The 19856-nt window shown below is 44.0% G+C and overlaps 1 protein-coding gene across 1 annotated transcript in view; it reads right to left on the minus strand.

Moving 5' to 3' along the window:
- Window positions 1–5751: 5751 nt before the first annotated feature.
- The window catches only part of NEDD9 (neural precursor cell expressed, developmentally down-regulated 9), a 39594-nt gene continuing 25489 nt past the window's right edge, over window positions 5752–19856 (minus strand). Inside the window, exons 3-7 of the mRNA XM_069809090.1 lie at window positions 13184–13285; window positions 11882–11983; window positions 10217–11440; window positions 9790–9879; window positions 5752–8417 (exon numbers count right to left, since the gene is read on the minus strand). Coding sequence (XP_069665191.1) covers window positions 7908–8417; window positions 9790–9879; window positions 10217–11440; window positions 11882–11983; window positions 13184–13285 — 2028 coding nt within the window. The 3' untranslated portion in view covers window positions 5752–7907. The remainder of the gene's footprint in view (window positions 8418–9789; window positions 9880–10216; window positions 11441–11881; window positions 11984–13183; window positions 13286–19856) is intronic.

Consider the following 19856-nt stretch of genomic DNA (forward strand, 5'->3'; position numbering starts at 1 on the left):
ACCCAACCCAGGAATGCCTTCAGGCTTGGAGCTGTGAGCTCCCAAGCAAGCCCTCCGTAACTACCTGGACTCTGTGCTGCTACGAGCCCAGAGATGGCAAGAAAATTGCTGGGAGAGTGGAGGCAGAGAGGTGCGAGCTACCTGCCCGTCCTGCTATTTCCCCGTCCGGCACAGAGCGTGTGTTGGTCGATAGGACTTTAGGGTCAGGTCTGGTCCCGAAGCCTGGAGGCTGCCTGAGCGCAGGGGGAGGTGGCAGGGCTGGGGGATTCGGCTTGGATGTGGGTTGTGACATTTGCAGGCTCAGGCTCCGGGACTGCTCTGACTTGCTGAACCCTCCGGACCAACGCTTTGAGGGTACTGATACCAGCTTCAGGCTGGGTGGGCGTCCCTGAGTTTCTGCGGTGTTCTAGTGTTCAGGTTGTGACTTGAACTGTGCGTGTGGCCACACCAGCTTTCAGGAGGCAGCTGTAGGGTCTGTGGGTAGGAATTGTCATCCATAAAATTTAGGAGCCTATGATATGGTCATTCGCAGCTGAGCTGCTTGTCTCAGCTGCCCTTGAAGACCTGATGAGACCTAATCATTCGAGCCTGCAGAGGGTTTATCTCCTCCTAAAGTAGATTTAATCATGTGGCTTGGTCTCCAGTTTAAAGGGGCCTGTGATGATATCTCACATGCAAATGTCTTCAGGTAGGCAAGATGAATCACATCTGGGGTGTCTCTTGCTGGGAGCAGAGATGGGCTAATCCAAATTGGGCACTTCTAAGCATCACCATCCCCATGGAGAAGGAAGCAGGGAGCAAGAAAGAGGCTTTCTTATTTGTGTATCTTGCTGTCTTCAGCAGCTTTACTCCTCGTATGGAGCTGGTGCTTTTGTGCATTGCCCGCCCCCCCCCGCGTTGGTGGGATGTGTGGATTTTCACCTTAACTTCTCGGTGTGCAGAGGCAGCTCCACCTGCTGCTGCTGCAGGATGGAAGTGGTGGATCCCGCATCCACCTCCTCCTGAGTATGTATGCAGGGGAATGAGGTGTCTCTGCCCAGTGCAGCCCTGCTCTAGGAACATCCTTTTGGTCATTGTAGCAATTCCCATGGAAGTGATGTAAGTGGCCAGCAGGGCTGTGCTCTTTCCTTAAGTAAATCTGCCAGCGGACAACCAAAAGCTGTGTCTTGAGCAGTGAGGTCTGAAAGTAACAGCAGGTCGAGCGCTGCAGAATGCACATGCTCATTCTCATTTATCAAAAATTAATTTCTCTTTGAAATGCGGCATGAAGAAAAGCCAACTTAACTTCTGTTCTGGAATGCAAGTTAATTACAGGTACCTGTTTCCAGCTCAAATCACCTCCTGAGATAAAAGGCTTTTGGGTGGGCTGCTCCTACCATCCTTCATAAAAACAAAGCACAGGGTGAAAAAACAGTAAAAGTCCATTTTTTCTTTTTCATGTTCATGGCCACTCACCCTTGTAGCTTTTTTCTTTTTGAGCTTAGCTGTTAATAATGGCAGACTTGAATCACTGCACGGAGAAATGCCCTGGAGCCTTCTACCTGCACAAACAGTTTTAAAATATGCTTTGATTCCTTTCTGCAAGACAATCTAAAGCCAGAGCAGGCTTTTTTTTTTCCTTTTTTTATCTTTCCTCTCTGCTTTCCTCTTTCAGATTTTTCCGCTTGTCCTTCACTGTAACCTTCGTTTAACCACGCTCAAGTCTGCCTTCATATAAATAGCAGATGCTTCTGGGACATTGTTATTGTGCCTTCCTGGTTGGCAATGGTTTGAGTAGCCCTGGGTGCAGTGTTGAGCAAGATAAAGGCAGCTAAGTAGGAAGCTGCAAAGGGCCTCTTGAATTTGGTTTCCTGCAGCTTTGCATCAAGGAAAGAGCTCTGATCATTTTTCCTGTAATTAAGGGAAATTACAGGGAAGAAGGAAAAAAAAAAAAAAATCCCCCTGATCTCAGGGACACACCACCCCCTCCCCCCCCAGCAGCAAGATTTTTACATCCCTCCCTTGGCTGACAGAAGCTGATACCTCGTGGGTGTGAGCGTGCGTGGAACCAGGGAATCGTGATTTTTGTTTGGGCTTACGGTATGTGTAACCTTCCGGGAGCCCGCTGCGTGCGGCGGAGGTGGCTGCTGCTGCTTGTGTCGCAAAGCTGAGGCAGCGCGTTGCAGATGAGATGAGCTTTATATATCTCCTGTAGACCCGATACTTCGTGCTCCCCCGTTCTGTTCTTGCTGTAGTCAGCCTGACGTATCGAGCTGCTGCTTGTACAGAAAAAGATACCGTGTCTTAGTGTTCAGCAGGGAAAAAGAAACCCCTGCCAGGGAGGTGGTACATATGCTGAGTCCATTGCAGCTTCAGCAGTGCTCCTTGGATGCAGGTTTCTCAGGTGCTGGGCTTCGCCCTCGGCAGGGACTCGGAGAACTCATGGAGATGGAGAGGTCAATAGCAACAAGGTGGACTCCCGGGAGGAACGTTGACTTGATGGACTTTGCTTGTAGGGGTGCAGGGCCAGAAGTTAAACCCAGAGAGTTGCAGAAAGAAGAAAGCAAACTGCAGATCCGTTCTGGGTTGAGCCTAGCTCAATACTGTCTGCTGAAAAGAGAGAACTGAAGCACAAACTCCTGGGAGGAGGTTACTATTGCAAATTAAACCCCAGGAGAGGTGGGAAAGTCACGTTCTGCTCAGCGTTGCCTCTCCCTTGGAGCATTTCACCTTTTCCTGCTCAGAAATCCACGGCAACTCTGAGCCAAGACCACATTGCTGTAGAGCCATGGGTTTGTCAGGAGGCGCAAGGAGCTTTTGTCCCCTTGCTTCTTGCCACAGAACTGCCAACTCCTGATTTTCTGCTGCCCTGTGAGGCTGAAGAGGAGGGCTCTGCAACAGCCAGCGGCGTGCATGCCCAGCCATGCCCTGACGTTTTGACCTGAAACTGTCCTTGTTGGTTCTTTGCTCTGGGAGGCCATCCCCACGTGGTCCTAGCCACTGACCTGGAAAGCTGTGGGATGAGCACCCCGCTCTGAACTCGGCAGCTCCCCAGAGGCACAAAGCAACGCCCTGGGAATGGCTCTCCTCTGAGGTCGGGCTGCTGACTAGTTCATGCCCTGCATAACGCACAGGCACTGAAGACTAAATATTTGGTTTTTGAATGGAGAATGATGCACTTGCATTTCCTAAGTGATTCCAATGGCCAGCAGCACGTCCAGCATGATCAGGCCTTGCTAACGATGTCAGCTGCGCTCCAAATTGATCTCTAATTTAATCTAAATAAAATTGCTTCTGGGCCATTCACTGGAGGGAAACTGAGGTGGTATGAGTTAGAGAGTCTGTGCTAGCCCTCACACTTGCTCCCAGGAGGTTAACTTTCATGTCACGCCTGCTTTCTCTGAAGTCAGCAGGCTTATGGTAAGGCTGGATTAGATGTTTCTCCTGCTGTTGTTCACTTTATCCAGGTACTCTCAAGCCTGGATTCAACGTCCTCTTTTAGTCGGAAGAACTTCTCGGGGGACTTTGCAGCACTAGATATAACTGTAGATTTACTCATGTTGAAAAGCCACACAGCAATATCCAGGGCTCCTCAGACAGAGAAAGCTGTTGTCTTGGGTGGAATTTGGGTGCAAATAGCAGAAAGAAATTATTAAAAAAAAAAAAAAAAATCCACTTTATGTGGACAGTCTATCTCTGAGATGGGAAAAATCTTCTAGCAGAAAAAGGGCTCTGTTGACTTAAGAGTGATGTGTGTATGTTGCTTTTGAAACTGCCAGTGTAACTGGTATAAGATGAAATGAATAGGCACGTTTCAGAGTTGGGAGGAACTCTCTGTGTCATCCTCCGAGACTGGCAAGACCCTGTCTTTGCCCTGGAAAAGTTCCTGTCTAAATGTGGACTAATGCTGTGAACATTGTGAGAGGAGAAAGCAGCAAGGGAGGGTTAAGAACTACCTTTGGAGTAAATCCTGAGTTTCTAAAGCCTTTTGATTGAGACTGAGGCATGTTAAGGTGGAGCAGGCAGCCTGGAAGTGGGGTTCAACAGAGAAAAGCTGGATTTGGAGCAGAACAGCTACAGATGCTTGGCTTGTGGGCAGAGGGAAGGTGTTACCGGTGTAGCAACACTCTGAAGAGCACTGGCAGTAGACGTGGGAGGGACATTTCTGAAACGTAGCCCAGATGTACATGTTGGAGAGTACTAAAAGCTCCAGGGTCTGGAAGTTCCGGGGGATGTGAAGATGCTGGGGTGTAATCCAGCATCAGGCGACAGTGTGGGAACTTGGTTTCCTTCACCCACGTTGCCTTTGCTGGAACGGCAGACAGTGGGTTTGCCAAGGTTGCAGAAACGCGCAGGTAATGAAAGCAGAAGCTGCGCAGCCCTGGCTTGGAAGAAATGGTAAAAGTAGCAGCAGGGGGTTGTGCAACATGGGGTGCAATGAAGTGTGTCCTGTGTCATGAATCAATATGAACTGATAATTTCTCTAAACCCTGCCCATTTCAAGAGTGGCTTTTGTCTCTCCTCTTTCTCCCTCACTCATCATCCTGGAAAAGAAAGGAAGCATTTTTCTGATTAATATGAATTAGCATTTACTTAATGTTTGGAGTAAGGAGCCAAGTGTGTTCTGCATTTGCCACTAGTGCGAGGCAGCCTTTTTTTTCCACACTGGACATCAGACAGTCATTTCACACTGGCCATCAACTTGGTTGCCAAACAGCGGTAGTTTCTTGGCAACTGCGTGGGGACACTGTGGCTCAGGGAGGAGAACAAAGAGGCTCTGGTTACTATTCTGAACCATTTTGGTTGTCCAGTCCCTCTTTTGTTGTTAGTTGACCTTTTTTAAATTTAGCAGAGGAACAAAATGGAGCACTCTTGGGAAGCAGGACTGCATCGCTGGCTTTCCCCTTGTGAGGACACAACAGGCCGGACCAGGCACTTTGCTCTCGAGGTTTTCATTTTACTTGCACTCTCCAGCAGGAACGTCTTTCACTGGCAGCTGAGAACTGGCGTAAGCACAGATCCAGTCCCAGGCTTTTTCTTTCCTCCTTGCACACCCAGGATGTTTGACAGGAGGTAGGGCAGTGCCTTGGCAACAGTGAAATGGGAAGATAACTTTTGGGAAAGACTCCATGATCCTTGAAGCCACGTGGTTGTTTCAGGTGGAACCCCCACACAGGTAATGCTCAACTTGGCATGTAGAAGAGGGATGCTCTTACTATTGGGTTCGGGTGGGGAAAGATGGCTACACTGAGCAAAGCTGCTCTTCCAGTTCCTGCATGGATTGTGGCTTCACCAGTAAATGCTGGAGAGGGAGAACAGGCCAAAATGGGTGGACAGTCACATCTGTGTCCTGCCACCCCACCTTATCGTGGGATCGTGTGAGAGGAACTGCCCTGTTCACCTCAAGGACCTGCGCCTGTGCTATGATGAGGTGGTTCAGGATGCAGCTCACGCAGCAGGAATAGACACTGGGAACGGGGCAGGAGCGTGGCCTGGTGCGCTGTAGACCCTGATGGTTGTATTTTGGGCTTGATGCCTTGTGTAGCTGAGTTGGATAAACCTGCTTCTTCTGGACAGGCAGAGAAACTGTCCATCCCTTCTTTTTTACACCCTCAAGTTCTCACTCCATACTACAAGCACTCATCAGTGAAAAGATGGAAGTGAACTCCTCATTTTAGAATGGCTTTGATAGTATTAGCAGGCAGCAATATTTCTTTTTAATATGCTTAGAGGACTCTGAAAACAAGAAAAAATAAGACCACATGTTGCCTGTTTTATATAAAAAAAGCTATAGTTATTTAATAATTTTAAAATGGCTCTCTACAAGATAACAAACTGTAATACAGGCTTGCAATAAAGGTTCTCCTTTTGAAAGCACAAACTATCAACATAACCACTAAGCTTCAAAACACTTTTTTACTTTCTAAGAATATACAGTGAAAAAAATGGAGAAGGAAATCCAAGAATCCCAAACAATACTAGTACAAAACAGGTTCACGTGGATTGCTTTTTTGGCAACTGGCTATCGGTTACAATAGCATAACTGCACTTTCTGGATATTACACCAGAGCCAAGCCCTGGAGCCAATTCTAGGCCAGCTGAGGTTGTGCTCGCTCCCGTTGCCCTTCCAGGAAGAGTCTGCAGACCCTGGAAGTGACGTTACGGTAACTAAGAGTGGTCTTCACTCTGAGACAATACATTAAGGCTGCAAGATTTCATACGCTGCTGAAATGGTTTTGTTACCTAAGACAACAAATCCCATTTCAATAAGGCACGTGTTCGGATACAAACTGGGAAAGAGAAAAGTTGGGCAGAAGTGCCAGTTTTCTAGGTGCTACTGATCTCGTGACTGTGTATTCACCAGTGATCTGCTTGCTGGTGCAAACGCTCAGAACACATCAATGTGGGACTACCCTGAATTATGCAAGGACAGTAGTGTTCTGCTTTAAAAATGCCAGAATCACCTGGGATTTACCTAAGGTATTGCTCACTTTGAAGCATGGCTTTTAGTCTGAGGACCACAGGCAAATGGCATTCTGTGACTTATTTTTAGGAGGTTCACAAAAGACAATGAAGACAAATAAGCTTATGTGTGTTTTGGAGCAGCCAGCGTACATGAAATTTCTAAAGGAGTCTACCACTCTGCTAACAATTTTTAAGGGTCTAAATTGAAAATTGCTGGGCGGGACTGTGTGTACTTACTGATGGAATGGCCCCATTAAAACAGGAGGTCATTTTTTGGCAGCAATGTAGTGCAGAAGGACCAGCACCTAGGTAATAGAATTTGGAATTTGGAAAAAAAGCCCAATATTTGAATGGAAGTCAGAATTGCCATAGATGCAATTAATTCTCAAGAATATGTCCTACAAAAAGTAAGTGCTATTTCTTCATTAAATTGTGTATATGCTATAGAGATGTTTAAATATGTCACTTCAAATTTACCTGTTTTCTTTCCATATGCATTACAATTTGTATGTTAATTCCTCTGGAAGGGACTGGTATTCTGAGACATTGCTCATCTGCAGCCTCAAAGATGAGCCCGATGGATCCTGGTGTGCTCTCAAGGTAACTCTGAGTCCACGAACCATAAGGCTTTTGGGCCTGACTGTTAAATTTAACTGCGAATGCAAGGACGTACAAGGTAAACATGTATGAATTTACATTGCTGGGAATCCATCCACATTTTTAAATCCCCCGTTGCACAGTTACTAGAAATAGCAGAATTCAAATGCCATAAGATATTAAATATATACGATTCTGTCTTCCTTCTTAGAAGGTTCTTTTTCTTATATGGCCTAAAAATGCTTTTCTCCCAAATGCTGTACGCCTTGCTTGATGCGTTGCTTGTTGCAGTTGTGCATATATGCTAGTCAGAATGACTGAATGCTGTACATAAAGTAACATCAAGAGGAGAGTTAAATTTCATGGAATTAAACTATAGAAAGTAATTTCTAATAAGGGAATGGAGTTCTATGAGAACCATTACACTTGCTTCATGGATTGCTACAAGTAGGTTTCACAACCAAGTCCATGTGCCAAAATCAAGATGGAATGAAACAAGAAGAGTGCAGCATCCAGTTAACAAATATACCGAGGAAACAGGCAGTATATACAAAAGATACGCACTGCTTACCCAACGCATAATTCTTAAGGTGCTTAATTGATGGTTTAGAGAAAGTAGCAACATATACAAATATGCAGTGTATACAAACCTAAATGTGTATTAGAAACATAATACAGAACCAGATATATTCCCAGATCCCTGATTTCAATAGATTCTCTAATGCATAAGAATGTATCTAAAATTTCATTAAAAATATCTAAAAAAAACCAAAAACCAAACCAAACGAAACAAACATTTACATAAAAATAGCTCCAGTTTGTTTGCTTTTCTGTTTTGCTGCTTGTGGATTGGATTCCACCGGGTTTCATAAGGATGCCATTTGGACCAGCGAGAGTTTGAACAACTGTGCGTGACGAGACAGCTCTGTTACTTGGTCCACCATCTTCTGTAGGGCTGCTATGTTGGGGTAATGCAAGGCAGCCATCTTTGTAGCCAGAACGACACTCTTCAGCAGTTCACACAACTGGTTGCTGGCATTCATCACTTTGTTGCATATGTCCTGAGTTGTCACTTGCCTTGTGAGCATGTCTCCAATGAACACAAGTTTGTGAGCGCTCAAAATGACAAATTTGCTGTGAGCCACGAAGATTCGGGGGGGCTGAGAAGCGTTGACGCAACCAAAAAAGGCATCAATGGCATTTAGGAGAGAGTTGAAGTGAGTCTCGCATTGGTCAGAATAGAATAACAGTAGCTGGCTGTCACGGGAGGTGGCAGTGCCGTTTGCAGTCTGGAGAGCTTGAGGCGGTTTCCATTTTGAGATGTCATTCTCTACTGGCTTTGTGATCTCTTGCTCCAGACGTTGAAACTGATTGATCTGAAAGGAAAATAAAAAGGGTCTCTTCAAAGAATATTCTCCTAAGACGTTATGTATTCAATTTCACTTCATGCCTCAGGACACCTCTAGGTATCATAGATTGACCTTATGCTAGTATATGTTTTCAAAGATCTTTTATTTTGGAGCGTGAGGGGCAATCAAGTGCTTTGGTTACCAGAAATCCAAATACACAGAGTTCAGAAGAGAAAAACATCTAAAATACTTTATTTGCATTTAAAAAAACCAAACCCTCCTGAATTTACAGGCTGTTGCTCATTTGGAATATTCTGAAATCACAAGTGAGAGAGATGGATCCAAGTGGCAATGACTCCTACACAGTCTTTAAAAAGCTGCCATCTCTGTGGGATTTTGAGATGACAAACCTTTAACTTTCACCTCCATGTTGCTTGTACAATTTTCTGCCATAAAATATGGCAACAACATATTGAAGTATTAACATGAGGGCAAAGTGAAGCCCTCAATCTTATACGTCCTACTTTTTTAGCATTTAAAGTGATGTTAAGCACAGTATTTAAGTTAGTGGTATTGATCCTCACTGAACAGGTGTACAGGTGGCATGTGCATCCAGTGTGGCCCAGTGATTAAGGCACTGGATTGCGGGTCAGGAAACCTAAGTTCTTGAGCTGACACTGTGACTGACCCACTGTGAGACATTGCGTAAGTCTGTTTCTCCTCTGTGGTAAATTAGAGACAGAGACTGCTTTTTATTACACATATGCACTGGGCCCACCGCAATGGTGCATTGTATAAAAAAAAAAAAAAAATTAGTCTCTTAAATTGAGATGGTTGGAAATTGTTTTCAAGGGAAAAGCTTATTCCTGCCACAAGAGATGTCATTCTAAACACTGAAAGCTGTGGCTGTGCCTCCACTCCATTATGAAGTGGCAACAAGGAAATGGACAGGGCAGAGATTATGATCTTCAGCATAGCTACTCTGCAGTAAATACTTAAGATTTCTTTGGCATAAGCAATCACTGACACAGATGCACAGGGCCAGGAAGGTGCTAAAATCTTGATGCTCACCATTTCCCATTTGCAGCATGACAGTGCACGTCCTCGTCCTTTGCACTGATAAATCCAATTATGGTGGAGCCTGACTGGCACAAATCCCACTTGGAAAGAAACTAACCAGGAGCTGCTGTTTAGCCAAGACCTAATACCTGCCATCTTCACCATCTAGCACCTGGGACTTTCCACCTGCATGTGCTGGCACTCATGCATGCCTCACAGCCACGATGCTAGCACTTGCACACTGCTAAGGGAAGGGCCCCTCCTGTTTTATTTGATCAGTATTCCTTATGTGCAAGGAATGCTGCATTTCAGTGTGATTATTGCACCTGAGTGAACATACCTGATGGTGCTCTAGCTCCATTTTGCTCTGTTTGATGATATTTTCTTTTTCCAGCAGCTCCTTCTGTTGCCTTTCAAACTCTTCTTTCCCCTGTTTTGCAAAACATAAGACACTGTGTTAAATCAAAACCGCTCCTGAGCTAAATGACAACTCATAAATCAAATAACAGGCTGCTTTGTGTTGGCTTTTTCACTGGTAATGCACCACTAGGAGTATGGAGAAGAAAAGGATAGTGTGGCAGAGCAAAAGGCTATTGCTATTATGTATGCAACAGTCTTATTTGAGAGGAAGCAATCACCCTTGTGAAATTACTCTTCAATATGTATTAGTGTAACAATCCGATTGCTATTTTCCTGCAAACAGCTTCTGCAAAAACCACAGATACCTCGCTTGGCCTTGTGCAGAACAAGGTGTTGGGTTTACCTACCTGCAGGTGAACATAATCGTAGTCATCCATCCAACTCTTTTCTGAGCTCTCACTGGGGGTATTGTGGGGGTGCTGACCTTTACTCAGGAGTGGAGGAAGGGGACTGCAGTGGTTCTGTGCTTTTTCTCCATGACGCTGCATATGAGGATTGTCATATACATAGTCAGGAGTGTTCATGATGTTCTCCGGTAAGTTTTTGAAACGTGAGCTGCTCGACACCTGTTTGAAGAGCACCTCTGCATTGATGCTGATGGTAGTGGTCAGTTGCTTGGCATCATCTGGGACTGTCCTTGCCACCATAACAAACCGATCCAGGTCATCACACTTGTTCTGCAGTCTGTTGACGGCTAGAACATTCAAAGACCAGTTGTAGCTGTTCAAGTCGTGACTGGTTTGGGTAAGGATCTGGTGAGAGTCCTCCAGCCTTTGCACCTCCCTCCTCATTTTGTTAAGGAGGCTGAACTCGGATAGGCAGGAAGCATTGGCTGCTGATCCTTTCGCAAACTGGAGGTACTCCAACAGCGACTGCTCCACCTTATCCACAGCAGTGTGAATTTCATTGATGTGTTTCTCCATATATCCATAAGACCGCCAGTCTGCTGTAATGAAGGCCATAAGGTTATTGACAGCTGTCTCCACCATCTGCTGGAGGCGATAAAGCCTTTCTATAGCAGTGTCTGGATCAAGGATTAGTCTTTTGTCCTGTGCAGTTGATGCTGAGAAAGAAGAGTCTTTTGATGTCGTTGAAGATGTGGACATGTTACTCCTTGTGCTTCCTGTGCTGGAGAAAGACAACCTATTTATCCCATCAGTCACATCCTGTAAGCCTTTAGTGTCTTGGAGGACTGGTGGTGGCACATCATACACACCTTCTTTTCCTTCTGGGATGAGACTTTCACTGACTCCTATCTGTTGTCCTGGGAATGCAATTCCCCTTGGGGTATCATAAACATCTTTTTGAGGTGCAATTTGCTGTCCAAGAAAATGGTTTTGATGGTTCATAGGGATGTCATAAACACTCTGTTTCTGTGGCACTCCATCTGGCAATAAAAGGCTTTCAGGAGAAAATTTATTAAGCTCCTTCCCACTTGCTTTGGTGATGGGAGGAGGAATATCATATGCTCCTTCTGGTCTCATACTGTGGCCCCCTGGCGATGAAAATTCCTGCAAATTTTCCCTCAGGCCTGTATCATCTCGGCATGCAGATGGAGGTGTAGCATAGACCTGAATCACAGAAAGCAAACCATGAAACCTTTGGCTAGAATAGCAGAATATTTTACGTTTTCCATATGGCCTATAAAATGCTGCAATGGAGGATCTGCCACTGACTTTCATGGAGTCAGCTACTTACTGTGAGTTTGAGTGTCAGTTTTAATATCTCCCTTTTTCACATTCATCTTGATGCAAATTCTCATAAGCAGCAAAATCCAAAAAGGCAGCATGCTTCCACAAAGATAACGTAGGCCTAATTATCAATTCACACTCCATAATGTTAATAATTTTGATGCAGTGCTTCACTTTACCAGTTTTAACAGTTTAAAAACCTAAGGAAATCTTTACAGCACAGAATCTCCCCTTCTTTCAGGATCATACATGAACTCTTGTTTAAACATGTCTGGTCAGACATGAAAATACAGGATCTTGTGGAAACAGTGTAATACTTACCCCTTTGGCAGGTGGTATGTCATAGACTCCTAAAGCTTTTGCTTCTCCCATGGAAGCTGGAAGTGCAGGCCCCTTAACTGATGTGGGGGGAATGTCATATATCTAAAGAAAGAATAAATTGGTTACAGAAACAAGTCACCTCAGGAAAGCTCTGATCTCAGATGAGTTTTCTTGGTTTCCGTGTTTCTTCTCAAACAGCCTGAAGATGATCAGAGCTCTTCAACTTTGTATCATATGCGACAGCTGCTTGGATATGCCTGGTATTCTGGACAGTTAGGGGGAAATGCATTTTGCTAGGTCCCCTCTGGGCAATTGTGTGGACAGTAGGCTGGAGAGATGTAGTCACAGCTGACTTCCATCCCAAGAGTTAAATCAAGGCCAGTCTATTACAGATACCTGTTGGGTGAACAGAGGAGCAGTATATTCATGTGACCAGAACTGATCACACTCTTACTGATCGAGATTAGAGGAGTTGAGGAATAAGCTTCTACTAGTACACGCTAAATTCTCTGAAAGTAAGGCTGCCCCTGTCAGTATCACCTATCTGCTTTATTGGGTGCAGTGTGAGCTGCCTTACTCAGCAGAGTACAGCTGTCAGATGTTTGAAGTGTCACACTTGGTAGCATGTCCTACGTTACAGTGGGTTCTGCACGTGGTCTAAGGCCACTGTCTGAATGTCTCTTAACCCAGACTTCCCAACAGTTCCAGCCATTTGATGTCAGTCTGTGTTATGACCTATTAGGCTTCAATGTTGTTCCCTAGAGGAGCTGCTCGGTCAAAGAGCCATGGAGAGATGCAGGGTTGTTGAGGTACAGGTCCTGCAAGCATCCACTCTAAATGTCTGTGGTCTTGGGGACTAAATGCTAAGGGTGTTCCCCAGAACAAAGATATATTTTAAGTTCAGTGACATAGTGCAGTAGATATGTGGTGAAAACAACTCCCTGCATAGTAGCTGTTCATCTAGGGGGTAATTTTACCCTTACTGAATGAATTACTGTCAACTATGCAACAACAAAGTAAGGGGGAAAAAAATTGTTCCCAGGCAGCAAGTTTATTCTGTTTAGATACACTCTTTGATCAAAACACAGAAAACAAATGGGAGTTTTGCATTTGGTGTGCTGCCAAATCTTAGTCAACATCAAATACAACTTTGAAATACTTCTGCGCTCTGTGAATAAGCCACAGCATCTAATTAAAACATATTTTCTCTCTGAAATGAGAGAATTTGCTTAGCTCATAAACTTCTGGTAGAAATTCATCACCTTTTGTATCCTGTCAGTTGGCAGTTTTATTGGTACCTACCCCTTGGAGAGGGCGAACAGGGGGGATATCGTAGGTATCCTTCTGGTATTTTGAAGGGAATTCATAAACATAACCTTGTCCTGACCTGACTGGAGTTATTACCTGTGGGATAAAAGAAAAAGAGGAAACATAAGTCTCCGAGGATCTTGGCACGTTCTCTCTGTAACTGCACAGGGTATAAACAATTCAGTACTATTAACATTCATGCTTTATGTGGCAATGTTAGTAACACAAGTCTACATATACGCCTGCCAGTTGAACACTGCAAAGTGACTGTTAGTAAATGCACCATTTTTTCCTTCCAGACCAGTTCTGACACAGCTGCTTTCTAGTGCTACGGTATCTTCTATTTCTCAAGCACAGATTCTCCAGCAGGTCTAGGAGAGGTTGGTCCCTTCTTCCCACTAACCACCCATTAGCACAGACCACATGAGGTGATGGTTACGCCACCCACTCACTGAGATCAGGGCTACATACATGCTGATCTTACTGAGGTATTGAGTGTCCCCACTTGCTGACAGAGGCTTAAAATACTATGTTCAGGCTCTGGGAGTCCACCCCTTTTCTCGTGGAGATATTTCCCACCTACTCCAGCAGGACATCTTGTGTTACTGCTCCACAGTACAACGTGCTGGATAACTGAGTGTGAGCTGTGGCTTTGGAAATTCTTTACATAGAAAGGCTATGCTTAAACCTTCCAAAGCACGACATTCAATTTTGCTGTCTCCGTTAACTTTGTCTATATTAGCAGCTAAAAGATAGAAAATGTTAAGCCATTCTTGAAGTATATAATACAAGAACAGCCTCTGAAAAAAAAAAAAGTGCCTAGAATTTACATTTTTTGACATTTTTCTAAACCATTAACTACCATAATGACTTCCAATAAAATTTGGTGAAAAATAAATGCCTTATGTTTTGGACAGCATCTGCATGGCAGAATTTCAGTATTGTATGGTATAAAAGAAACGTTACCTAACTCCAAGAAAGAGCTTGGTTTATGGTGGAAATCTTAACCTCTGCTGGTGCTATTTAGCTCTAACAAAAAAAATATAAATACTATAACCCAAAGGCACAAAATGGCAAATTACATAGGCCCCTCCCAGATGTGGCTTTGTACTCAGCTGGGGAGAATTCTGTATCAGAGCTACCTAACTGTCTTTAGAAATGTATGCAAGACATACAACAGACCTTCTGCCCAAATGCTGTGTAAAGATCCTATAAGAGTTTTTGCTGTAAGAAATCCTAGCATCCTGGCCAGAGTTCACAGTGAGTTTTGTTTGACTGAGGTCTGCAGGGAAAGTCCCTGATGCTAACCTGCTATCTCTTCTCTGCTATGTTAACAACACAGGCTTTTCTTCTTTTTACTTGCTGCCCAAATATTGCTGTGTAATCTCTGGCTCTGTACCATGAAACAATCACTGTATTTTCCCCCTGAGATGCCATACCAGTATACAGTACAGGTCTGATTCAATGCGAGCAGCCCAAGGCACTGGTAGCACCAGCCACTGCACTGACTGCATGTGCCTTAGGTGAGGGAGGAACATCCACGCCTGGCAGGTGGGGGAAGACAGTGGGTTTTGCAGCTGCTTTTCCTTGAATTAGTATCAGAGGACAGGAACTGGAAGTGATACGGTCTCCAGAGCGCTGGGTCAGTTTGCTGCCCATGAGAGAACTCCTGCTGAATTGGGTGTGGGGTTAATAGGGCTTACACATGTCAGAGTTTTTTAAACAGAATCTAAAAATGTACTGAATTTATAACAGACTGTTCCTCTCCCATAGAGTCACCTACTACATTGTAAAAGGTATCTACAGACAAAACTTTTAAGAAAGTTCACCCTTAAGTTACTGGAAGCTTCCCACAACAGATCACTCCAGATATTATCCCTCCCAGGCCACTCTCATGTAATACTGGGATTATTTTGTTTGCCTGAGAAACTTAAAACTTGTATCAACATGGCTTCCTCATGCTTTTTCTGCCAGTGAGGGCTAGTGATCAGACTAGCATATTTTGCCTGTGGAGAAGGACTTGGGGTTATTAGTGGATGAAAAACTGAATCTGAGCCAGCGATGTGTGCTTGCAGCCCAGAAAGCCAATTGCATCCTGGGCTGCAGCAAAAGAATTATGACCAGCAGGTCTAGAGAGGTGATTCTCCCCCTCTTACTCCGCTCTCATGAGACCCCACCTGGATTACTGTGTTCAGCTCTGGGGCCCCCAGTGTAAGACAGACATGGACCTGCTCAACTGGGTCCAGAGGAGGGTCACAAAGATGATCAGGGGCTGGAGCACCTCCCCTGTGAGGATAAGCTGAGAGTTGAGGTTGTTCAGCCTGGAGAAGAGAAGGCTCTGGGGAGACCAGAGGAAAGATGGGGAGGGACTCTTGAACAGGGAATGTTGTGATAGGAGGAGGGGTAGTGGTTTTAAACTGAAAGAGGGTAGATTTAGATTAGATATAAGGAAGAAATTCTTTACCGTGGTGGTGATGAGACACTGGAACAGGTTGCCTAGAGAGGTTGTGGATGCCCCAATCCCTGGAAGTGTTCAAGGCCAGGTTGGACGGGGCTTTGAGCAACCTGGTCTAGTGGAAGGTGTCCCTGCCCATGGCAGGGGGGTTGGAACTAGATGATCTTTAAGGTCGCTTCCAACCCAAACCATTCCATGATTCTGATATAAAAAAAGGAGCTAATCTGAGCGGCACAGGTAATAAGGCATAGAATTATAGAGGGTTGGAAAAGACCTTTAAGATCATCGAGTCCAACTGTAAACCTAACACTGCCAAGTCCATCACTAAACCACATCCCTAAGCACGCACAAGTAAAACCACTTGCTCCTGTTGTTATAGGTAAACATGATATTTTGCTTTTGTAAAAAGAAGCCCTGGTGGCAAAGCAGATCATATCCTTACACTGTGGAGCCTGGAACAGACGTGGAAGACAAGCTGTGCTCATGCCCAGTATTTACAGAGATCCTCCCTCACTCTGCATACAAGAGTATCATGCAGCTGCAGTTATTCTTGTAGCTCATCCTTAGAGACCTTTCCCATTTTTCAAAAAAGGCTGACATACCAGATGCTATATGAAAGGCTTACAGTACTACAAGGCTGCTGTTTTTATTTACTGTGCTGTGATACAATCCTAAATAACTACACTACTGCTAGACTGGTCAGATGAAGGAAGCCAGTTTCATTCAGTGTTGCAGGACTTTTTATCATGTATCTTGACACTTTCACTCTTTCCCAGACTAGACTAACCCGAAGTAGTGACCAAGCAGGGTCACTCCTTTATTTGGGTGAAACAAACCCCTGCTCTGGGTGCTTCCTGCTGTTGTCAAAGGAAGTGAGAGGTTAAACACAAAGTGCCTGATTCTGGGTATTCACGAGTACAGCTCACCTAAATGGGTGACTGCGGACAGAAGACCTGAGCTGTCTGCGGTGCTGTGCTTAGCAGTGCACTCAGGGTAGCATTTATTTTCCAAATAAAAAAGCATCAGAGGCTTTTAAGTCTGCTCCTTTTTAGGCTTCTGAAAAAGCTATATGAAAGAGACAATACGACTTTTAAGAAACTCAGCAACACCCACTAACAACCAAGGTTTGTTGATAACATGAAAGAGAACTTTTTTTTCTCCCAGAGACTCAGGTATATTTTCCTGTGTGGAGGATTATTATCCAGTAACAACATGTTCTGAGCAAGTTCATCATAAAATCCTCTACAAATGCTGATCTGGTCTGCACTGAGTACAAGAACGTTTCCTGTTGTTCCTCCACCCTTCTTCCCTTCCAACACTTTTCATTTGGTTAAACGTGGCTCTTGGACTGCTTGTTCCCAGTCAGTTCAGAACAGAAGCAGCTCACCACCAAAACACATCCTGAGTGAATGTTTTGTAACAGTAGTTAAAAGAATACCCATGCTACATGACAAAGTGAAAATGTGGAGCATTTGTTCTGACTCTCAAGTCCCCAAGACATGACCTTACACAGAAAGCCAGGACATGCGGTTGCACGGCTTGTTCTGTATGAGGAAGAGGGAGGTAGCTGGGTAGGTGAAGTAAGAAAGGTACCAAACCCAGTTTTTTCAGAAGTAACTTTTGATTTTGGATATTCACCCATAAATACATTAAATTAACTTGCTGCTTCTGAATTGGGATGCTCAGCCCTTTCAACACATTGTTGAACCCTTTCGTATGGTTTTGAGTGTTTGATGGCAGTTTAGTTTTGAAGATGGGACTTCAGAAGGAAGGAGGTAGCTGCAAAAGAAAAGTTCCCCTTCTCCCACATCTGGAACAGGGATAGCAGCCCTGTCTGGTACTTAGGAATTTATTTCCTAACAAATGTCACTGAACTTCAGACCTCATGAGGATTCTTTCTCCTTTTACCTCTTCTCTTTTAAGAATGCCTGTGGTCATCCGAGTTTAAATAATCCTGCATTTCAAACCAGCAATTTTCTTTGTTTACGCATTGAAGGAAACAGATGGTGTTCCCACAAACTATCTAACCCAACGTTCTCAAAACATCGTTAGCCACTTAATCCATGCAGAGCAACTAACGGGGACCAGGTTTGGCTCTGGTGAAACATGTAATGAGCCTACTTCAAATTTTCAGTACTGCAAAACAGAGACAATTGAACAGAAAGTTTGTTCTGTTCTTGCTGAAGACCATGCTCTTCCAAAAGCAATTACTTGGGTCTCTTCCATGCCAATGGCATGTTCCTAACCAAGAAAAAGAGCTGAATGTGCATGTACTTTGCAAAAATATCCAGTCCTGTGGTTCATTAAATCCCTCTTCCCTAAATATAAGGGAAAAAAAATCCATTCTATTTCTTCTAGGATTAAAATGAACATTAGGCTGCAACAGAGAACATTCCTAACTAAGGCAGCAACAGGACAGTTCTTGTGCTTATGGCAGATGCACAACACTGTAGTTTACATTGTTTAACAAGGACAAAGAGCAAATAAACCTACTGAAGCCAACAGAATTACTCTGAATTTATAGCAGTACTGTGGAGGGCAGAATTCGGCCTGCTCCCAGAAAGAGCAATGCCTTGTATGCAGAATGATGGGAAACAAGCTTTGTTAAGTTTTGCAGGTGAGAGAACTGAAGCAGAGGTACGTTGCACCTCTGCAACACTTTGCCCCACCTAAACCACAGGCAGACAGGGGAGCTGAAAAGGGCAGCTTGAGATTTCCCAGTACAGCCTCTTAACCCCAAGAACATACTGATGCCTGCTGACTGCTTTTAAAATAGATCAATGCTTTTTCGAGGTGGAAAAGAGAAGGCATGTGAGGTAAATTTATATATTTATTTTAAATCTGGATGAAGAATTGTATTAAAATATATTTCCTTCCCTGATGCTCTCCTCTTCACCCCATGGGCAACTCTCAGCAGTTGATGAGCTACTGCCATCAACTGCTGCTAATCTCAGCTGTCAGTCCTGTATCTATTTAAATCAGCTGTAGCTTACCCTGGGAAGAGTCGTGCCCTGGAGTAGGCCCGGTGGTGGTGCATAAAGTGGGGCTGTTATAAAGCTTGGACATGGGGGAAAACAATGAATGAAAATGTAAGTAAAGGAAAAACAGTATGATTGTTTTCTGTTGTAAAGCATTTCTGTAAATGTAATACAAAACTCTAGTTGTTGAAATTCTGCTCCTAAGCCTCTTAGGTGGATATGTAACAGCTACCTGGGCTCTCTTAGGCTTGTAAGGGGAATGAAATAGCCAAAGATAATGTGGGGAAATTATAAGAGAGAGAATTCAGGGAAAAAACCTAATCCCTCCTCTCTTGAACTCCTAGTCCTTTGCAAGGCAGTGACAGGAGATACTGAACAATGCTCGATCAGGTAGTGAGCCACCTCCCAGTCCATCTTTCTGTTTTGCTGTATGTACTTAGAAGGCTAGGTGTGTCTCCCTAAATGTTTTTTCTTGGGAAAGGTGTTAAAGAAAAGAGTCTCTAAGGTAATCTGGGTATTTGAAAGAACCAGGCTAGCTGGCTAAAACTCTTTTTCACAGAAAGCACATAGTGTTTCCTCTCCTGTCTTTTGCAGGCTGCATCAAGATTTCCAGTGACTGATAATGAATTTCCTGACAGTAATACCTATTGTATCACTCAATATTGTCTGCTGTAAAAAAAGAGCAAAAATGTTTTTATGAAGCAGTAGCCTTGACTTACTTATTTGCTATATATGATGACATACAATATGTTCCCCAGCTGTCAGTGAGTAAAGGTTGGGGTTTCATTCTCATATGTGCTAAGGATACTTGCTCTTATAAATGTTTTGGTTTTGTAAGTTGCTGTAGGTCTTAAGGATTATCAAATCATAACACTTTATTTTAACCTAAATAATGTATGAACATCAGGCCACTATAAAATGCTCTAGTACAGTATTTTCTGCCAAGACTGAACCATTGGAGAGCTTTAGATCAAGGCTCACAAGCTGAAAGAGAGGGGAGGAAACCTATAGAGGCATTTCTTCTAATGCACCAGGCTTGTAGCTGCAACTATGAGTTGCTTCTAGTGCTGTTTCTGAAAGGCATGAGGAAATCAACAAAAATAACTGCATCTTCTTTCCTGGGCTGAGTGAGTTATCAGCTCTACTGTGTGGCGGAAAGAAATGCGGTATCGATGCATATAGCGACACGGCCACTTGTCTTTGATTGGGTGTTCCCCAGTGAATTTTCTAAGAA

Source organism: Haliaeetus albicilla, chromosome 21 (assembly GCF_947461875.1).
Source record: "Haliaeetus albicilla chromosome 21, bHalAlb1.1, whole genome shotgun sequence".
Classification (NCBI taxonomy): domain Eukaryota; kingdom Metazoa; phylum Chordata; class Aves; order Accipitriformes; family Accipitridae; genus Haliaeetus; species Haliaeetus albicilla.